Genomic DNA, 19,281 nt, shown 5'->3' on the forward strand with positions numbered 1-19,281 from the left:
ATTTCCCTGCAGAAACAGGGCTGTAGAAGGTTCATGCACTCTGAGATACATTTTAAAGAAGCTAAATTAAGCAAATTTATGAACAGAGCCAAAGAAAAGAGTAGAGTGCTTAATTCCTAAGCTTCCACATTGAATATTTCAGTTGTACACCCCTTCAACAAATAAAAATAATACTGAGTCTGGGGTGCAGCAGTGCATGGTTTTCTTTTAGAGAACTGCTGGTTTTATTTCCTTTACCTCATGATGTTGTAAAGGTGACATTAGAAGGCTGATAGACTAGATTAGCTGTCACAGAAGCTAAAAAAGCCTGGAGAGTCTCAAAATCTACTGTCTGAATTTACAGCTAGTTGATCAGAGTTGTTGTTTTAGGGAGATGTACAGATTTTGCTGCAGGTTGACCAAAGATAGCTGCACAATTTCAAGGAAGGAAGAAGGTGTTTAATGTAACTGGTGCCTCTCCTCTGGTCAGTTGATATTGCTGCATTGAATTAGGCAATGAGTAAAAGCAGTGTTTTGCTCCTCAGTAATTCTGAGTTGTTGTTTTTTTTCTGAGAAATGTTGTTTTGTCTCTCTCCTGTTGTTATGTTTGGCTTGCAGGGTCCTTCCCTGAATGATGCTCACATCTTAGGACTCGCAGCTTTTGTGATCCACTTAAGTGAGTGCAGAGCTTTAATCCCTGCAGTGGAAGCCAGTTTGGGGATTTCTCAGCCCATTTCTGAACGGGCCCTTTCCATTTCTGAGTACTGGACCCAGCTGCTGGTGTGCAGGACAGAGGAGTCCTTTGCCTTCTGCATGAGGTGAGACCGTGGCTCCACCGTGTCCTCACTGCCCTGGGTTTTGGTTTGCCACCAGAGGGGTGCTGGGCAAGCTCCCATGGCCCTGCAGAGGATTTCCAGGGCACTGTAGGGGTTTGTGCTGCTCAGAACCAGGTGGGTGGTGCTGGTCCTGCCTGGAAGAGCATCCTGGTGATTGTCCTGTCTGCTGGAGGAAGGGCTGGTGGGATGCTGTCTGAGCTTTCCATTCAGTCTCTGGCTCTGAAATTTGTGCCACTGATGTGAGTGGGGTTGGGAGTTGTCCCAAAAGCAAAATAGGTCTGGGACATGTTGGCTAAAAGCATTTTTAATACTCAGTCTTTGTTCTTAGGAGTTGTGTCAGTGGGAAGGGATCTGATGGAACCAGCCAGGTAACAGTTTGTTTTCTCTGTCAGGTTTTGCACGGCGGCAGCATCTTATCTGATGTGCAAGTTCTCATCCTCTTCCCATGAAGATCTGTGTGCCTTGCTTCCTCCTGGCCTTGCTAAAAAGGTAAAAGGGAAAACATTGTGTTACTGCTTAAGAGAAACTTAAGAGAAAGATCAGTTTTCCCCTGTGCAACTGTAACTTGTACTGAGACAACTATATAAAAATGTCTCTTTTTACCCTCACGTTTTAGTGTTCTGTTTGGCAGTTTCACACAACCAGAGACTGCACTGGGGCATTTTTTTGTGGTGGAAATGTGCTGGGTTATATCCCTTTGCTTTAGCTGCAGTACCTCGTGCCACGGCTGTGCCTGGAAGCTCGAGGGATCCTGTGTAAGGAGACTGAAAATGACCCAATCTGGAGTTCCCTGCCCTGCCCCTCCCTGAACTTCAAAAGAGCCAGCATCTGTTTATGGAAACAAGCACGCTTCCAAGAGCTCTTGAGGGAAAAAGCATTCCAGGTATAAATCCTTTCCACGAGTTACATTCACACTGTAATTCTCATTTTTCAGATCTGCCCTTTGCAGTTTCCTTATGGTTGATAAAAAGCTGCTTGTAAAAACTTAATGCCCAAGAAGTCTCTGTGTGCTGAAGATTCTGTGTGCACTAGGTTGTGTGCTCAGGGTGATTTGCAGGTGGTGATGGTGATGGTAAGGTAGAAATAGAGAACTAGATGTAAAGCTTTTATGCCCTGCTTATTTTAAAAGCAGGAAGCTTTACTGGTGAATCAGTAGGAAAATGATCAGGAGCTGTGGAGCAGATTTCTGTCCCTCTTTGATGCTTACACCAGTCTGTCTGATCGTGGAGCTTTGTTCACTTCAACATTTATTTCTCAGAACAGACGTTCACTCTGCTATCTAGCCTTTCAGATGAGCATGTTTGGAAATGACAAAGGGGTGGGTGGGTGTGAGAGAGCTTCATAGGCTTGCTTTTAGAAAGTTTTGAATGCCAATGGGGTTTTAGCTGAGAATTCTTGCAAGGGAAACAGGAACTTCTGGGGGTTGATGTCTGCTGTTTCATCTCTTAATCTGCACAGGATTGTGTCTGGGAGTGGGGGAAGGAGGGTTTTATGTTGGGCAGAAGGTGGCTGCCCTGCACAAGTTATGTGCTGGTCCAACCTCTTACCTAGATGATGCTTTTCCCAGTTGTCATTCAGGGAGTGGCTGCTTTTGGAGCTGGAAGTGTACCCTGAAAAGGATGTTCTCTCTGCTCCTGAGAGGTAAGTGCAGAGGGGCTCTCTTGGGAAGGGAATAGCTCAAGAGTCTTTCCCACCCAGACTGGAAGAAAGCAGTGAAGATCAGGAAGTAAATAAAGCAGCTGCTGCAGGACACAAATGCCCGTTGACTGCTGCACTTTGTTCAGAGTTCAAACAATGCTGGAATGAGGTGTGTGTTTTAACTGCAGGAAGTTCACTGAGATAACCTCTGCCCTGCATGTGCAGTCCTTCCTAAAACCTCCAGACACAACCTCCCTGTTTCCAGAAGCAAGCTGACACCAGGCATCTGGTGAATGTGTCTGTACTTATATGGGTGATTTTACCTGTCATTCATAGAATCCCAGACTGGTTTGGGTGGGAAGGGACCTTTCAAGGTCATCCAGTCCAACTCCCCTGCAGGGAGCAGGGACATCTGCAGCTAGAGCAGGTTGCTCAGAGCCCCGGCCAACCTCACCTGGGATGGTTCCAGGGATGGGGCAGCGACCACCTCTCTGGGCAGCCTGGGCCAGGGGCTCACCACCCTCAGCAGCAAACATTTCTTCCTTCTCTCTAGTCCAATTCTCCCTCTTTGAGTTTCAAACCATCCCCCCTTGTCCTGTCACAACAGGCCCTGCTAAAATTCCACTTGGTGTGTGAACTTGCTGTTACATCAAGGGAAGGGCAGCATTAAAATGTGGTGATAGATTTCCTATCTTCTCCTTTTCAATGTTGCAGACAGGACTTCCATTATTGGGCCATCTATCAATGGTATCTTCCTGCACCTTCTGCTTCTGGTGGCTGTGATGGAGACCTGGAGAAGGCCTGTGGCATTATCATTAATGCCATCCTGGATTTCTCACAAAGGTATTCACAGAATCCCAGCATGGTGGGGCTGGAAGGGACCTCTGGGGATCATCTCATCCCACCCCCCTGCTCCAGCAGCTCACCCACAGCAGGGTGCCCAGGGTCACATCCAGGCAGGTTTGGGATCTCTCCAGAGCAGGAGACTCCACAGCCTCTCTGGGCAGCTGCTCCAGGCTCGGCCACCCTCACAGCAGAGAATTTGCTCCTCCTGCTCAGGTGGAACCTCCTGGGTTCCCGTTGGTGCCCGTTGCCCCTTGTCCTGTCTTGGGCACCACTGACAAGAGTCTGGCCCCAGCCTCTTGAGCCCTGTGGGCCCTTTAGCTCTTGCTCAGCACTGATCAGATCCCCTCTGAGGCTTCTCTTCTCCAGCTGAACAGCCCCAGGGCTCTCAGCCTGTCCTGGCACAGAGATGCTCCAGCCCCTCAGCATCTCCACAGCCTCCTCTGGACTCTGTCCAGTAGTTCCTTGTCTCTCTTGGACTGAGGAGCCCAGAACTGGACCCAGGACTCCAGTAGTCCCCAGTGTCCTGGATGATGAGCTCACTCTGCAGGAGCCATGGCTGTGCAGTGCCCAGGAGCTGTGAGCTCGAGCCCTGCACGGCTCTGGGGTGATTCCTGCTCCCGGGGCTGGCGGGCAGGGGAAGCTGGAGCTGCCTCTGTGTGACTCACCCCCCTCTGCACAGGACTTGCTTTAGGTGAAGAGGTCTGGGGTGGCAGTCACAACCAATCCCTACTCTGTCTGTCCTTTTGAAGTTGAATTTTTTATATTCAGATTTGTTTAGCCAGACAGTGTCCCTGAGGAAGTGGCTGAAGCTGGAAAATGAGGAGGGAGAGTTAGAGGAGAGTTGCTGCCTCACCTACAGCTTATTTAAAGAACATTAATGTTGGAACTTTGTTCACCTGAAGCCATTTGACTTTATTTGAACTTTGTTCTCCTCCTGGGCTAACAGAGCTGGTTACCTGCTGTGTAAACTTCATTTCAGGTTGGACCTGGGTAGCTGTGGCCAGTCGAAGATGTCTGTCAACCCTGATATTCTCTGCAGGCTGCAGGTGATTTCAGACTCTGATGTGTATCCGTGTGTTCACTCTGGTTCTGACCAGTCAAAATATTTCCTGGGGATATCCAGGGCTGATGTTTGGCTCTCAGGTGGGAGTGGTGGCATAGAAATGGAGAGAGAGAGATAAGGAAAATCTCTTCTTATTGATCTCTTTGTATAACTTCAGTAAAACACAAAGGGTTTGAAGGCAAGCCAGCAGGTAGCCCTGACAAACATGGTTTTCCCCCTTCCTCCCCCTTCAGGAGATGGTGCTGGAGCTGGGGAGTAGGAGGAGGTTCCTTTCTGGCTGCTGGGGTGCCCAGAGACACTTCCTGTTTGAGATTCTCCAGGAAAGGCTGAGAGACAGAAAACCTGGCTCTGCTCTGGGCGAGCAGCTGTGGAGGCAGCAGGAGCTGCTGCTGCACAGAAGGTAAATGTGGCTCTGGATGGCCCCAAGCACCCAAACCAACCTGCTGTTGGGTACAGCCTGTCCCTGCACAGTGGGGCAGCCTCCCCTTGCACTCCACAGCCACTGAGAGTCACTCTGGGTCACGGTGACAAGTGCACAAGAGATTTATTTGCTGGTTCCCCCATGAATTAGGTGCATTTCAGTGTGCCATGTCCAGCTACAAGGTGTGCCCCTGCCAGCAGACTGGGCTTCAAAGCCCACACATCTTCCTGGGCTCTGTTCACAGCCAGCAACACTCTTTAATGTTGTGTTGACTGTTGTTAAATTACTGTATTTGTTACTGGTGTGTTTCCATTTTTGAGCAACTGCTGTTGTCTTTGAAAGAGGGTGGATCTCACCAAAATACAGGGTCTGGTTCTTCTCTGGGCAGCTGGGAAGATTCCTTGGGTGGTTGGTGTTAACATGTTTGAGACAGTATGTAAAACATGAGCTCTCAGACTCCCCTGAGTATCAAAGGCATGTGTCCTAAGAGCATGGACTCGAGTTCTCTCCTTGCTGGTAACCTCAGTGCTGGTTTTATCCTTCCCCCCTGCAGGGTTCTGGTGGGGCTCCCTGCGTCCACTCTGGTCACGACAGGTCACAAAGGAAAGAAAACTGTGTTGGACTGTGAAGACTTCTTTCACTTTGTGAACTCTGAGCTGGTAGGTGCCATTACCCACACGGTGGTTTCCTGTTGGTAAATGCTCTAAAGACCTTAAACTTGGGTTTAGGACAGGAGTTAAAGTGCAGCCAAACATGAAGCCAACTGAGCTCATGTCATGCGTGGAGAGGTTCAAGTCATGCTTGAGACTTTCCAGCCCCTGGCTCTGTAGAGTTCCCCTCAGCACTGTCTGCTGTAGGGTGACTTTTAGGGTCATTTATTTGGAACTTGGTGGCATTTTATGCTATGGAGAGTGGATCCTTGGGAAATGGGGTAGGGAAGGCTGAGGTGGAGCCAGCTGGCATGGCAGTGGCTGGAGCTGGGTGTGCCTGGACAGTCCTGGCTGGGGTGAAGTCAACAGTGGGTGACAGCAGAGAGGCCTGGCAGTGCCAGAGCTGGGGCAGCTGGGCTGTCTGATCTGAGCTCTGGTGCTGGGACTGCAGAGCACCAGCCTGGCTGGTGGTGCTGATTTATACTGAATCCAGGCCTCTGTGATCTGAGCTGGAGCTCAGGATCAGTCAGGGTGGTTTTGTGCTAGCCTGTTGTGCCAGCCACCCACAATGTTCAGAGAAAAGCCCAGTTCAGAAGGGAAGGAATGATTTTTTTCCTCCTTGTCTCCCCACAGAAGCATGTCTGTTCCAGAGGGTATGCACTCCCCTACGACCTCACCGCTCACTTCCTCAGGGTAAGGGCTGCCCCTGTCCCCCCCCTCCACACCCCCAGCCCAGGGGACCCCTCCCTACCAGCTGTTCCTAGCACTGAGATGTGCTCCTCGTCCCCTCCTTCTGAGAACTGGTGCTGTAAATTCCAGGAAGAGCAGCAATAATCCAGGAACATGAAGAGCAGAAACAGGGGGAAGTAGTGCCAGAGGTGAAATTTAACACAACCCAGCAAAGCTGGAGGGGCAGGAGCAGCTGTGGGGTTTCTTTTGCTGGGCCATGCTGACCCCTACAGTCATCTTCCATTAGTTTACGTGTGGCTTGCTGAGGTACTTCAAAGCAGCACAGACACACTTGTGTAGTCATCTTGTAACCCTTCCTCTTCCAGGGCCTGCTCCATGCCAGCTTGGACTGTGAGGAACCAGCAGAGGGGGTCAACAACGTTCTGAGAGCTTGCCAAGCCAGATGCCCCATCATGCTCCTCTCCACAGCGGTATCTGCTCCTAGTGACCTGCAGAGTGACCATTCAGGATGGGTTCAGAGCATTGGTCTTAAACTCCATCTCCTGCAACCTCTGAAGTGCAGGAGTTAGAGTTCCTGGCACCTCTGGGAAAGGGCAGTGTGGGTTTGGAGCCCTGGTGTGGCTGATCCCAGCTCTGGAGTGTCACTGCAGCAGTGGGACAGAGGCTGGTTAGAGAGACAACCTGGGAGACTTGTCTTGGTTTCAGATGGACTACAGGAGGGGCTGGTTTTATCATGCCAAGCAACCAAAAAGTCCATAAATCACAGATTTATTTTTTTTTTTTTTTCCCCCTCTCATGGACATAACTCTTCATGTGGTGTTTTACATGGGGAGATGTGGATTTATTGCATGTGCATCACCTTTGGGGAACAGCTCTTAGAGTGAATCATGGAATGTTTGGGTTGGAAGGGACCTCCAAAGGTCATCAAGTACAGCCCCCCTGCTATAAGCAGGGCCAATCATTAAGTTTGGAAAAGACCTCTAAGATCATCAAGTCCAGTCATCAACCCAACACTCCCATGACCACTAAACCACATCCCCAGGTGCCACACCTACATGTTTTTTGAAGCCTTCCAGGGATGGGGACTCCAGCACCATTCTTTTATCCTAAGTGGTCCTGATAGAGGTGTTTCAGGGCACTGTGGTAGGAACATGGCCACAAATGCCCCCTTTGCATTTCCAGGATGTGAAACTTCTCATGCTTATCATTTGTCTGTACAACTTGGACTTTTTCATTGGGGTGTGGGGGGGAAAACCCTTTCTCTGCCTAGCTGGCTGAGATCAGGTGCATACCTGCCTTCAGACAGCTACTGGGCACACCACCACTAATGCTGCTGGTTTCCATCTTTCTTCCTAGCTTTGGTGGCCGAGGCTGGAGCCAGTGCTTTGCTCACAGTGGAAGAGACTCTTTGAGGCTCCACTTGCAGAAGAACTGGAAGGGCTGAGGGGACAGCACTCTGCAGCTACCCGGTGTGTATGAGGAACCCAGCCAGGACCTGCAGGCAGGAGAAGGGGCTCTCAGGGGGACCTGGAGGGCTGGTCTGAGCCAGGCCAGGGCTCAGCAGGCAGTTACAGATGCAAATGTGGGCTGGGGCTTGTAGGACAGCTCTACACAGATTCCTTTGTTGAGTTTAAGCTCAAAATGGGTCATTATAATTATTTAGTCTGGTATAATGTGTGTCAAAGTGTTTCACCCTAAGGAAAAGAGAATCTTTGGAGGAGACAGGGAGGCAGAGCACTCCTTAGGCAAACACTGGAAATAGCCTACAGCACAGTGTTGAGTCATCCACTGAAGCTGCTGCTGCCTTTGCTCCCTGGATGAGGTGAGCCCTGGGCTCCTGAAGCTGCTGCTCTTTGCTTCCCCCTTTACCTGCCCTTAGCTGCCTGGTCAGTGTCCTGCAGCTGTGCTCCCAAACCTGAGGATCTAGTGTAGGAATCTCCTTGCAGGTAATAATCACATGTGTCTGTAGCAGGCCAGGCAGTTAACTACCTGCCCAACCTCTGATAAAAGAGATTTGGGGATGCTGCTGTCTGCTCCTAGACTAGACTCTTTTTTTGACTGTCTCTATGTGGCATCAAACTGCAGGGAAATAAAAACAACCTGGAGAGAAGAATTTCTATTTTTGGTCTTTTTGCCCAAGCCCTTGATTTCCTCGTTTACAGCTATGATTACATTTTTTTCCCCTTTTTCCTCTCTTCTTTTCTTCTTCTTCCTCTCTTCTTTTCTTCTTCTTCCTCTCTTCTTTTCTTCTTCTTCCTCTCTTCTTTTCTTCTTCTTCCTCTCTTCTTTTTCTCTTATCCCCTCCAAGCCCATGACATGTTTTTTTTCCCTAGCTTCCTTTCCTCAGGAGAGGATTTCCCTCCCTCTGGCCCTGCCTGGATTTCAGCTGCCTTCCTCCACTGTGCTGTTGGGCAGCGGCCGCTGCAGGGACAAGAGAGGAAGGCCCTGGAGAGGCTGGGGACTGACACAGAGCAGGCAAGACTGGGAGGGTTTTGGATGTCTGCTCTTCCCTGTGATTGGAAACTGGAAGCAGGATGTGTTAACAGGGAGATGGTTGTCCTGAGACACTGCTGGCAACCCCGTTGTGAAATCTTGCTGGTGGCTAGTTGATAAAACGTGGCTGGAAATTACCAGCTGCTAAATACTTATCCTAGAGGCAAAGCTGTTCCAAAGTTAAACTTTTAGCTTGGGTACTGGCTTCTCTGAAGTCAAGGAGAACTGTTGAACCAGCTGCTCTAATAACTGAAGCTGGGGAGAGCACTGCAGAGATGGAGATCATGATCCATGGCATTCTGGGACACTCTCCCTCTGACAAAGGAGCAGTCCTTCGGTGTGGGTTTAGCTCTGGCAGCCTGGCTGGAAGGTTAGGGAGATGCAGAAAGGTTCTGCAGGCATTTTAAGGGCCATGGGAAGATGTGCTGGGAATCCCAGGGCCAGACTTCCTGAGGGTTTTCCCACGGCTGTCCCAGGAAATGCCTGCCACTTTTCCATGCTCAGTGCCTGCTGCACAGGGGAATTCTCCTGAGGCAGGATCCTGGCTGCTGCCTGCTCTGTGGGTCTCCCAGGATAGCTGGGACCAGAGCTCTGTATGGGAGCATCCAGGGTGGGATATGCACAGGGAAATCACACAGAAGTAGAGTTCTGTAATAGCAGTTACAGTAGCAGTTCCTCTTGCCATGGGATGGGCTCCTCCACTGTTTGTTTATACTGGTCTAGAGCCAACAGCTGCTAGTCAGAAACTGGTGTCACTGAGTTGATAGGAACATTTAGTACGTGGAGGAACAGCAGCTTTCACCTCAACAGTCTGCCTTGAGGTAGGAGGATGCCAGGAAGAGTGGGAACAGTGGAGGGCTGAGTAACTGGGGTGCCAGCAGGTCCTGGTGGCTGCCTGATGTTCAGGCCTCAGCTCAGAGCCTCAGCTACCACTCCAGTATCAGTGGATACAGGTGGGATTGCACAGATGTGTGTGGTGGGACTGGTGTGAGGTCTGGTGCTGAATCCCTTCACGTGACAGACAGCGTTCAAGGGCAGATCTCTCCCTGTCAGAAGAGCAAGGGGGATTAGCCACCTTTGGGGATGAGATGCTGGAGTTAAATCCAAGGAACTCAGTTGTTCCACTCCTTTTGGTTTGGCTCATCCCCCTGGGGCCATCGGTGCCTCTGGAAGGCTGATGGGAGAGGTCCCTGCCGTGTTCCCTGGCTGCTGTGCCCGTGTGAACAGAGCTGCCGTGCACAGAACCTGCTGGCTCTGCCCGCTGCTTTCCCAGAGGTGGGAGAGGAGAGGAGGGTTGGCTCTGCAGCTGGGCTAGCAGCACAAATAAGTTGCTTCAACCTCCCAGGGTCCCAAGGCCACTGCAGGCTTTGAGTGGTGTGGTAGGGATCCAGGAAAGCCACAACCTGCGTGTGTCAGGGCAGGATTCTGATGCTGGGACTGGAGGCTGTGCACCATCTGCTGGTGACAACATCAGCCCTGCTCCAGGTTCACACCTGTGGTAGCTCACTCTGTTTTCCCTGTATTTAGGAGAAGCCCTCTGCTGTCTGAGTAGGGAAGGGGTTGTGCCCCTGGACTGGGCACTGGGGAGGCCACAGCTCGAGCACTGGGGTCAGTTGTGGGCACCACAGGATAAGAAAGACCTTGAGGGGCTGGAGTGGGTCCAGAGAAGGGCAATGAAGCTGGGGAGGGCTCTGGGGAACATGGCTTGTGAGGAGCAGCTGAGGGACCTGGGGGTGCTGAGCCTGGAGCACGAGTTCTGTGTCCCCACAACAGCTGGGACTAACCACAATCTCTTTTCCTTTCAGCTTCTTGTTTCTCTGCTATTCTTCTCACTCATGGATCTCATCTCAGCAAAAATAGCACCAAAGGTAAGTTCAGCCCTGAGGGAATCCTCATGACACTAAATGTCTCTGATCTGCTCAGTTTGCTCCCTAAAAATGCTTTGTACCAGTCCTGTGAAGACTGTGGCTTGTTCTGCCAGAAGGGAGGGATGAGCACAGCCCAGACACAGCCTGCTGAAGGCTTTTCTGTTCCTGTCAGATGAAACCCTACTTTCCTCTGATGTTATCTCCCCTTTCTCTACAGCAGCTTTTGTTTCTCTTCCTGAATGACTTGCTATTTTCAGTTCCTCCTTCAGACTTTGCAGCTCCCAGGTAGAGGAGGAACCTCCTCTCTTTCAGCTTTTGTGCAGCGTTGCACATTCATTAGATGACATTTTTCCTCAGGCTGGAATCATATGTGGGACACCTTCCTGTGGCACTTCAGTACTTCCAGGGGGCTACAAGAAAGATGGGGACAATCTTTTAGCAGGGCCTGTTGGGACAGGACAAGGAGGGATGAGTTTAAACTAACAGAGGGAGATCTAGGCTAGAGAGGGGGAAGAAGTGTTTGACACTGAGGGTGATGAGCCCCTGGCCCAGGCTGTCCAGAGAGGTGGTCGCTGCCCCATCCCTGGAACCATTCCAGGTGAGGTTGGATGATGCTCTGAGCAACCTGCTCTAGCTGGGGGGTTGGACTAGATATCCTTGAAAAGTCCCTTCCCACCCAAACCAGTCTGTGGTTCTGTGATTTCACAGGAGAAGGGATCCCCAGCAAGGAGGAACATTAGTTTCCAAATGATTTAATGCTGTTAAGTGAAGGAGCAAAGATGAGAAGCTCATTCCAGCACCTCTCTGCCCTGAACATCCTCCTGCCTGTGAATGCTCGTTTCTGTCCTTTGCTGTTTCCTCAGCTTTGAAGTGCAGCCTTTTGTGTTGTCACATCTCAGACTGGACCAGGGAGCAGATTCAGGTCAACAATGATCATTTGATCTCATAGTCTGCTGCTGGGAGAGTCGGGAGGAAGAGACACCTTGAGCAAACAGCTTGAGGAGGTTGTTCCAAGTCACATGAATAATGTGGAAACCCCCCCCCCAAAATACCCCACGATGTGCTATCCCCACATGGGTTTAATGTGAAACCCCCCCCAAAAAATCCCAAGATGTGCTATCCCTCGCTGGGTTTGAGGGGGAGGCCTGCTCCAGGGGTGGGTGGTGGCTCTGTGCTGAGCTCTGCTGGGAAGCACTGGGGATGAGCTGGTTCCTTACTGGTGCTTCATCCCCCTCGCTCACAGATGGGTTTCCACCGAGCCCTGGGTGTTCTGGGAGGAGGGCACCACCCGAGTCTGGAGCCTGACTGCCAGGGGAATCCAGGCTGCCTGGTGAGGGGAAAGGCTCCAACTAAACTCACAAAGGTCCTTTATTAGAGCACTTGTGCACACAGTCTCTCCTGAGGGCTCCGAAGCTGCTGAGGGGCTGGAGCGTCTCTGTGCCCAGGCCAGGCTGAGAGCCCTGGGGCTGTTCAGCTGGAGAAGAGAAGCCTCAGAGGGGATCTGATCAGTGCTGAGCAAGAGCTAAAGGGCCCCCGGGGGCAAGAGGCTGGGGCCAGACTCTTGTCAGTGGTGCCCAGAGACAGGACAAGGGGCAATGGGCACCAACTGGAACCCAGGAGGTTCCCCACCTGATGAGGAGGAAGGAATTCTTTGCTGTGAGGGTACTGAAGCCTGGAGCAGGCTGCCCAGAGAGGTTGTGGAGCCTCCTTCTCTGGAGAGATCCCAAACCTGCCTGGATGTGACCCTGGGCACCCTGCTGTGGGTGAGCTGCTGGAGCAGGGGGTTGGATGAGATGATCCCCAGAGGTCCCTTCCAGCCCCACCATGCTGGGAGTCTGTGCTGAGTGGCTCCTCCTTGCTGCTTTGGTGCACCTAAAGCCTGAGACGAAGGAGACCTGTCCTTTCTGACACACAGGAGGGAGTGGATTTTCAGACAGCTCTGGAATGGTCCCTGGAGATCCTGGAGTGCCTGGAGAAGAGAGGTGCATCCTGGCCACTACTCTTCTGTCCTGCAGAGAGAGGTGAGCAAGCCTTGCCCCCAGGCTGGAGAGGTGAAGTTCAGTGCCGGGTGAGTGTACCTGCAAGAGCTGGAACTGATGTGCCTGTGTAAGCAGCAGGAAAACCAGCTGCTGGGGTAAAAGCTGAGGGCATCCTGCTCCTGCCCTGCAGTGTGGAGACCCAGCAGATGTTAAGGAACAACTGGTGCTTCTACTCGGAGCCTCAGAGGGGACAGCTCGTTTCTCTTGGTGGTCACCACCTCTGAGAACTTGTGTTTACTGTGGGCTGGAAGGGAATTGTGCAGCCCCAGTGCTGCTGTAGAAGTCTGCAGGGCAGTGTGAGGACCACTGGAGGTGCTCAGAGCTTCTCTCTGCCCACTGCAGACCCTGGAAGATACGAGGTCCTGCGCAGCGCGGCCTCGGCCCGTCACACCCGCCTCCTGCCCCTCGCCTTCTACAGGTAACATCCTGCCAGGCTCAGCAGGGAGGTTCCTGGGGGGGAGGATGTGCCTGAGGATGGAATCACAGAGCAGTGTGGGTGGGAAGGGACCTTTAAATGTCACCTGGTCCAAGCCCCCCGCAGTGAGCAGGGACATCTTTAAAAACCCACGGAGCCAGCACTAAGCGGATGTGGTGTGTGACCTCCTCCAGCCTCACCCCGTGCCTTCACCAGGAGCTGCTCACCAGGGAGCAGAGCTTCCTCCACACAGCACTCCAGCTGTACATCCAGCTGATGCAGCTCTTCGTGGAAGGGAAGGACCTGCCACAGTCAGAGCAAACGGGGCACAGCCCAGAGCCCACAGAGCATGTGAGTGAAACTCTTGATTCCCTTCTTTCCTCCTGGAACAGGCAGTCGTGTAACTGTGCAGGGGAGACCTTGCTCTGCATAGCTCCTGACAGGAGGCTGGAGCCAGGTGGGGGTCGGGCTTTTCTCCACGGAACAAGTGGCAGGACAATAGGAGCTAGCCTCAGGTTTCCCCAGGGAAGGTTGAGGGTGTCCCTGAGGAACAACTTCTTGCCCTTGAGGGTTGCCCGGGGCTGTGCCAGGCTGCCCAGGGCAGTGGTGGAGTCCCCACCCCTGGAGGGGTTTCCAAGCCGTGGAGATGTGGTGTGAGGGACACAGGGCAGTGGGGACCTGGCAGTGCTGGGGGAACAGTTGGACTTGACCTTAAAGGTCTTTCCCAACCAAACTGATTCTGTGAGCCTATGAATCCTGTTTTTTATCCCTTCCCCTGCTGCTTGCTCCCACCTTCCCACGCAGAGCAGAGGTGCAGCAGCTCCCTTGCAGGCAGGCACCTTGCTCACACCTTGGGATGGAGAGAAGCTGCTGCTGCTGTCCTGCTCTGCCCGAAACCTCCTCCCTGCTGCCCCGTCCAGGAGCTCCGGGTGGATGCAGTGCCTGAGGCAGGGATCTGCCTGACCAGCCCCTGGGTGCGGGGGGTCCTGTTTCTCTCTTGGAGGCAGGAAGCAGGAGCAGAACGTGACGTTGTGCTCGGCCTTGCCGGGCTGTGTCTCTGCCCGTGTCCTGCAGGAGGAGCCCCTGGAGCTGATCTCCACGGCCCGGCGGTTCCTGCTCGGGGCCATCCCACGCTGCCCTGCCGAGAGCTTTGGGGACATACAACCGGTGCGTTACTCCTCCCCTCTCCCGGGGGGGAGGGCTGGGAGCACTGCTGCTCCCCCAGCCTGGGCTGCTGCCTGGTCCCCACCACACTCTTGTGTTTCTGTAACGGGTCTGAGAGCAGTGGAGGACACCTCCTCCCTCCCTAGGTTGCTCATAGCCCCATCCAACCTGGTCTTATACCTTCCAGTGATGGAGCATCCACAGCTTCCCTGAGCAACCTGTGCCAGTGTCTCAGCCCCCTCACAGTGAAGAACTTTGTCCTGATTTCTCATCTGTATCTCCCCTCTTCCAGCTTGAAGCCATTACCCCTTGTCCTATTGCTACCAGTCCTTGCAAAAAGTCCCTCCCCAGCTTTCTTGCAGGCCCTAGATCTTTCCCAACCTTGACAATTCCACAGTTCTGTGCCTGCACAGTCAGCAGCCACTTCCCTCTCCCCTCCCTGCTTCAAAACTCATAACTCACATTGAGGCAGCACAAGAGGGTCTGACATGGGCTACCTGCCCTCTCCCCCCAGCTGCTGGCCACGTGTGAAGAACTCGACCCAGAGCTGGGAGCCACCCTCAGGCACTTCTTGAGGCCTCCCGTGGCCATGGAGCTGGACGAGGAGCTGCTCCTCTTCTGAGAGACGTGCAGCAGACAAGGTACCACCTTCCTCACCGGCGCCCTTGCTTTCAAATTACTTTGTAAATAATTTATTACAAGCATAACCATGAAGCTCTCATTACAATAAAAAGGAGGTTACAAATTTCGGTTTAGACTTTGCTTTTGGAATCATCTTTTTCTTTTTCCAGAACAAAACGTCTCGCTTAAAGTTGCTCCACTGTCCTCTTGGCACTGCTGGAGAGGCAGCAGCTCGTGCGGGCAGGGAACGGTTGTGACCTACAACCGTGTGCGTGGGGAGCAGGGGGACCACGAGGGGTGCTGCTGGCCACCCCCCCCAGGGTTAGACAGACTCTTAGTACGACACCGCTGGACCTGGACGTGAGCATGGAGAATCACAGCATGAACAAGCTTTTTCTGAGCAAGCTGAAGCTAATTCCACTGAGTTCTTTGGGAGACTAAACTGTAGATTAAACCTCTCCACTCTGCCCTGTGGTTTCTATGGGGCTGCACTGGGACAGCTGCTTCCCCGGCCCCTCAGGTGGGCTCCTGCTCTGCAGTCACTTCTGGCTTTACCGCCTGGCTCTCGGAAGTCCCTGAAGGATTTATGAGGAGAAGGGACTCTGGCTCCAGTGGCTTGGCTTTGTCCTGAGTCTGGGTCAGCAGGTGCACCATGGACATGTGGACGTTAAGGTTATGGGCCTTCTCGAAGCGCTTCCCACACTGGTCACAGGCAAACTCCAGCTCTGTCTCAGCTTTGTGTTTGGTCATGTGGTACTTGAGCGACGCTCGCTGCCTGCACTGGAACCCGCAGATCTCACACCTGCAAGGTGAGCAGGGGCTCAGCACCCCCTGGAGCCATGGCCCAGCCTTCGCTCTGCACCACGACAAATAACCCCCCAAGAAAACAGCCACAGCCTCGCTGCTTCCCCCTCACAGCACCTACAGCCACCCCTAGATCCAACTCCTTGTGGCATCCCCAACACCACCATTCATGCTGAGCCTGCCCCTGCCACAGGAGGAGGAGGAGGAGGCGTGATGCCTGCTCAGCAAGGGCAGTGCTGGAGCCAGGGGAGCATCTAAAGTGACAAAGCCAGGGCTCTGCCCCGTGGGCAGCAAGGGGAGAGCTCAGCCTGGCCGCCCCCTGCCCACCACGCACTTACTGGAGGGGCTTGGCTCCCGTGTGCCGCATCTGGTGGACCAGGAGGTGCTTGCGCTGCTTGAAGGTCTGCCCACACTCGTCACAGATGTAGTTCCGTACCTCTGCAGGAGAGAGGGTGAGGGGCAGAGCTCCTGTCAGGCCCAGGACCCCCACCCACGGCTGCCCACCCTCGCTGCTGGGGGCCCAATTCCCCCCCCGAAAAAAAAATGAGGCTGTTCCCACCCTGTGCAGGGTTCTGTACAACCCCCAGGCAGGTGTTTGCAGCCCTGCTGGGGGGCTGGGTGGGACACACCTGTGTGGATGAGCTTGACGTGCCGCTGTAGGTACCGGTCGATCATGAACACCTTGTTGCAGCCAGGGTGAGGACAGGGCCTCTCCCGAACCTCCTCGTGATGCTCTTTGATGTGTTTCTGTAAAGAAAGGACAGAGTTGCTGACTGCTGAGATGAAAAACCTGGAGCTGAGGAATGATTTCTTGCCCTGGAGGGTTGCCCAGGGCTGTGCCAGGCTGCCCAGGGCAGTGGTGGAGTCCCCACCCCTGGAGGGGGTTCCAAGCTGTGGAGATGTGGTGCTGAGGGACAGGGGTCAGTGGGGACCTGGCAGTGCTGGGGAAGTTGGGCTCAATGACCTGAAAGGTCTCTCCCTATGAAAACAACCCTGATACTATTCTGTGATCAGCACTGCTTCACTGTGAAAAACAGACCTGCACCCACACCAACCCCTGGCAGCAGGGGCTTTAGCAGGACAAAGCCCTCAGAGCTTGTTCTGAGGGCTGGTGCCAAGCCAGCAGCAGAATTCCAGAGCAGGGGGAGCACATGGAGCCAGAGCAGCAGCTCCTGGGAGCACAGAAGGCGGCCCCAGATTCTCAGCAGCCTTTGGTCAGCTGCCTGCTGGGGAGAATTTGCCCTGTCTGGGATCCTCTCCTCCCAGCAACGGCCCCATCACACCCAGACCCACGGGTCTGGGCCCGGAGCAAACCCCAAACTCACCTTCATGCCATCTGCCCCCCTGTAGACAGCCGTGCAGCCCTGGTAAGGACACTTGTAAATGGTCGGCAGCTCCTCCCTGCAAAGCAGAGGCTGTGTCAGCCACCACACTGGGGAGGGGCTGCCCGGCCACCCCCCTCCTCCTCCTCCTCCTCACCTTTCACCCTTGACTTTTTTTTTCCAGCCTGGCTTAGGCCCTGGTTTCTTCCTGATTTTGGGCTCTTTCACCTTCTTGGCTTCTTTGCTGTTGCTTTTCTTGCTAGAAACCCTTCAAAAAGGAACCAAGACAGGGGGTTAATGCTTGATCTGGGGTTTATTTTTTAAGTCCTCCCCACTAATCACTCCTGAATGCGACAACTTATCCTGGTGCTCCTCCAGGTAAAGCAGCAGCACCCAGACAAGCACCCGTGAGCCACCCTGTGGGGACTCACAGCAGCCCAGGCAGGAGGGGTGTGACCCAGCTGCAACCCGAGGGGGCAGGGGAAGGGGAGGGAAGCGAGGCCGTGCAGGACAACGATCCACCCGCAGCCCCTTACTTCTTCTCAGGGTAAGGCTCAAAGGAGTCATCTGAGGACTGCACGTTTCTCTTCTCATTCTCCTCGTCGCTCAAGAAGTCCCTGGGGGAGAAGACGCCCGTTACCGACCCAGCAACAACACGTGCTCTCCTCTCAGCACGGCGGCCGAGGCTCCTCGCCCGCTCCTCCCCCGACCTGCTCCTCCCCGGCCTCTCCCCCAGCAAAGAGCAAAAGGGGTCCTTTTTTGGACCAGATCTCTGTAAGAATAATTGAACCACTGTCAGGAGAACAAAAAAAAAAAAAACCCAGCTCATCAAAGACCCATTCAGCAGCGATTGATGTTGCTTTCTATACCGGGGCAAGTGATTTTGTAGTGCAAGGATGTAATGATCTGGCCCAGGTTAATTAAGCTGCAGGTCGGTCCCTATCCCCTCATAGGCAGCAGCCACAGAGGTTTGGGGTTTGCTTTTTCCTCCTCTGAAGTTCTAAGCCATACGAGCAGCAATTAATTCTGAAGGCAGGCAATAAACCACCGTGGCACATTTCAGCTTTAGCTGACACGTGGCAGTAAGCCTCTGCTTGGCCTGGCCTGCTTTGGACTTGAGAAGGGCTGCACTTAATTAGCAATAATTTACGAGCCTCGCTTTAAATACTGACATTTGAAGGATTTTGCAAAATCTTTGACCACAAAGCCTGCTAGGCAGCCAGGTCCCTCCCGCTCTCCCCGGGAGCCATCGGGGTGATTTCTTCGAGTCCCAGGGACCCAGCCAGGAGCTGTGGTGAAGGGGAATTGCCCCAGCAGCCCACCCTGGTGTGGGGCTGCAGCGGCGGCTCTGCCACCCCCACCAAGCCCCTGGCATGGAGCAGGGGGCACAAAACGGGACTGGGTTTGCTGGAAGCAGCTGAAAACCCCAAGAGGCCACCCTGCAGCAGGGAGGGTGAGGAGGGGAGGCTGGGTCACTTGGGGCTGTCCGAGGTGGGTCATTTCATACTCGCAAAGACATTTAGGCTGTTTGAAACCCACTCTTCTCTCACCCCTCAGAAAGGTCACTGAACTCGTCTTTTACCCGCTCATCCGACGTTGCAGACAGAACCTGCTTCCCACTCAACTGTCCTGGGGAGCGAAGGAGAACACGGTGTGTTACAAGGAAAAGCAGTGGAAAGCAGCCAGAGCCAGCCCAGAACAGCACAGCCACCCGCTGGGACAGAACCACCTCTCCAGGCTCACTCACACCGTGTGAGATCACGTGTGCTGTGCCCTTCTATTAAACCCAAAACTTGGCATCTTGTGGGCTCAGAGACCCTGCACCCAGTGACGGGGCAGCTGTTGCCCCATAGCTCCCACCAGCATCTTTGGGTTTCCCCATGCCACCCGTGCCTGTCCAGCAGCAGGCACCTCCTGTGAGCCAAACGCAGCCCACAGCTCAAACACCACGTGAGGTAACTGGTGTACAGGGAAATAACCAAATAACTGGATGGTCGCTGCCCCATCCCTGGAACCATTCCAGGTGAGGTTGGCCGGGGCTCTGAGCACCCTGCTCTAGTTGGGGCTGTCCCTGCTCCCTGCAGGGGGGTTGGATGAGATGACCCTGAAAGGTCCCTTCCCCCCCAGACCAGCCTGTGGTTCTGTGAACTCTTCTGGAAGTGGCGTTTGGGGAGTTCAGCAGTAAACCTGTGTTAACTCCCCTGGGAACTCTCCTTTGTGGGCACAGCGGGCTTGTGCTGTTGGGCACTGTGGTGAGGGAAACCCCTCCTGGCCAAAATACAGCCAGAGCTGGGACTGAGCAGGAAGGAACATCTGGCAATCATGGTGCTGGAGAACCAGTGACTGTTCTGCACCTCTCAGCAGGCACGTGAGACCGGGTCTTTGTGTGTGACGTAAAACTTCTCCCCTGTGAGGGTGGCCGAGCCTGGAGC

The 19,281-nt window shown here is 53.5% G+C and overlaps 2 protein-coding genes across 2 annotated transcripts in view; one reads left to right on the forward strand and one right to left on the reverse strand.

Moving 5' to 3' along the window:
- FANCA (Fanconi anemia, complementation group A) overlaps positions 1-14,724 on the forward strand; it is a gene marked incomplete at its 5' end in the record, with an annotated part of 38,758 nt that extends 24,034 nt beyond the window's left edge. Inside the window, 18 exons of the mRNA XM_008945087.1 lie at positions 598-797; positions 1,208-1,304; positions 1,522-1,698; positions 2,383-2,456; positions 3,168-3,296; positions 4,279-4,345; positions 4,596-4,762; positions 5,337-5,442; positions 6,067-6,126; positions 6,489-6,593; positions 7,480-7,592; positions 8,457-8,598; positions 10,422-10,484; positions 12,400-12,505; positions 12,866-12,941; positions 13,133-13,289; positions 14,016-14,105; positions 14,617-14,724. Of these exons, the coding sequence (XP_008943335.1) occupies positions 598-797; positions 1,208-1,304; positions 1,522-1,698; positions 2,383-2,456; positions 3,168-3,296; positions 4,279-4,345; positions 4,596-4,762; positions 5,337-5,442; positions 6,067-6,126; positions 6,489-6,593; positions 7,480-7,592; positions 8,457-8,598; positions 10,422-10,484; positions 12,400-12,505; positions 12,866-12,941; positions 13,133-13,289; positions 14,016-14,105; positions 14,617-14,724 (2,037 nt within the window). The remainder of the gene's footprint in view (positions 1-597; positions 798-1,207; positions 1,305-1,521; positions 1,699-2,382; positions 2,457-3,167; positions 3,297-4,278; positions 4,346-4,595; positions 4,763-5,336; positions 5,443-6,066; positions 6,127-6,488; positions 6,594-7,479; positions 7,593-8,456; positions 8,599-10,421; positions 10,485-12,399; positions 12,506-12,865; positions 12,942-13,132; positions 13,290-14,015; positions 14,106-14,616) is intronic.
- A 218-nt stretch (positions 14,725-14,942) lies between these two features.
- Positions 14,943-18,452, reverse strand: ZNF276 (zinc finger protein 276). Its single transcript, XM_008945086.1, has 7 exons — positions 18,432-18,452; positions 17,386-17,466; positions 17,007-17,117; positions 16,853-16,928; positions 16,157-16,274; positions 15,866-15,965; positions 14,943-15,525 (listed from the first exon to the last, which is right to left on the reverse strand). Exons 1-7 carry the CDS (start codon positions 18,437-18,439, stop codon positions 15,240-15,242), a joined length of 780 nt encoding a protein of 259 aa, XP_008943334.1. The 5' UTR covers positions 18,440-18,452; the 3' UTR covers positions 14,943-15,239.
- Positions 18,453-19,281: the final 829 nt, after the last annotated feature.

This window comes from Merops nubicus, unplaced genomic scaffold, assembly GCF_000691845.1.
Source record: "Merops nubicus isolate BGI_N331 unplaced genomic scaffold, ASM69184v1 scaffold3058, whole genome shotgun sequence".
NCBI lineage: Eukaryota > Metazoa > Chordata > Aves > Coraciiformes > Meropidae > Merops > Merops nubicus.

Coding starts and splice junctions, on each gene's coding strand:
- ZNF276 (XM_008945086.1), bottom strand. Junction 17,118..17,385: donor GAGCCTTACCCTGAGAAGAA/GTAAGGGGCTGC, acceptor TCCTTTTTGAAG/GGTTTCTAGCAAGAAAAGCA. Junction 16,275..16,852: donor GGGGGGCAGATGGCATGAAG/GTGAGTTTGGGG, acceptor CTTTCTTTACAG/AAACACATCAAAGAGCATCA.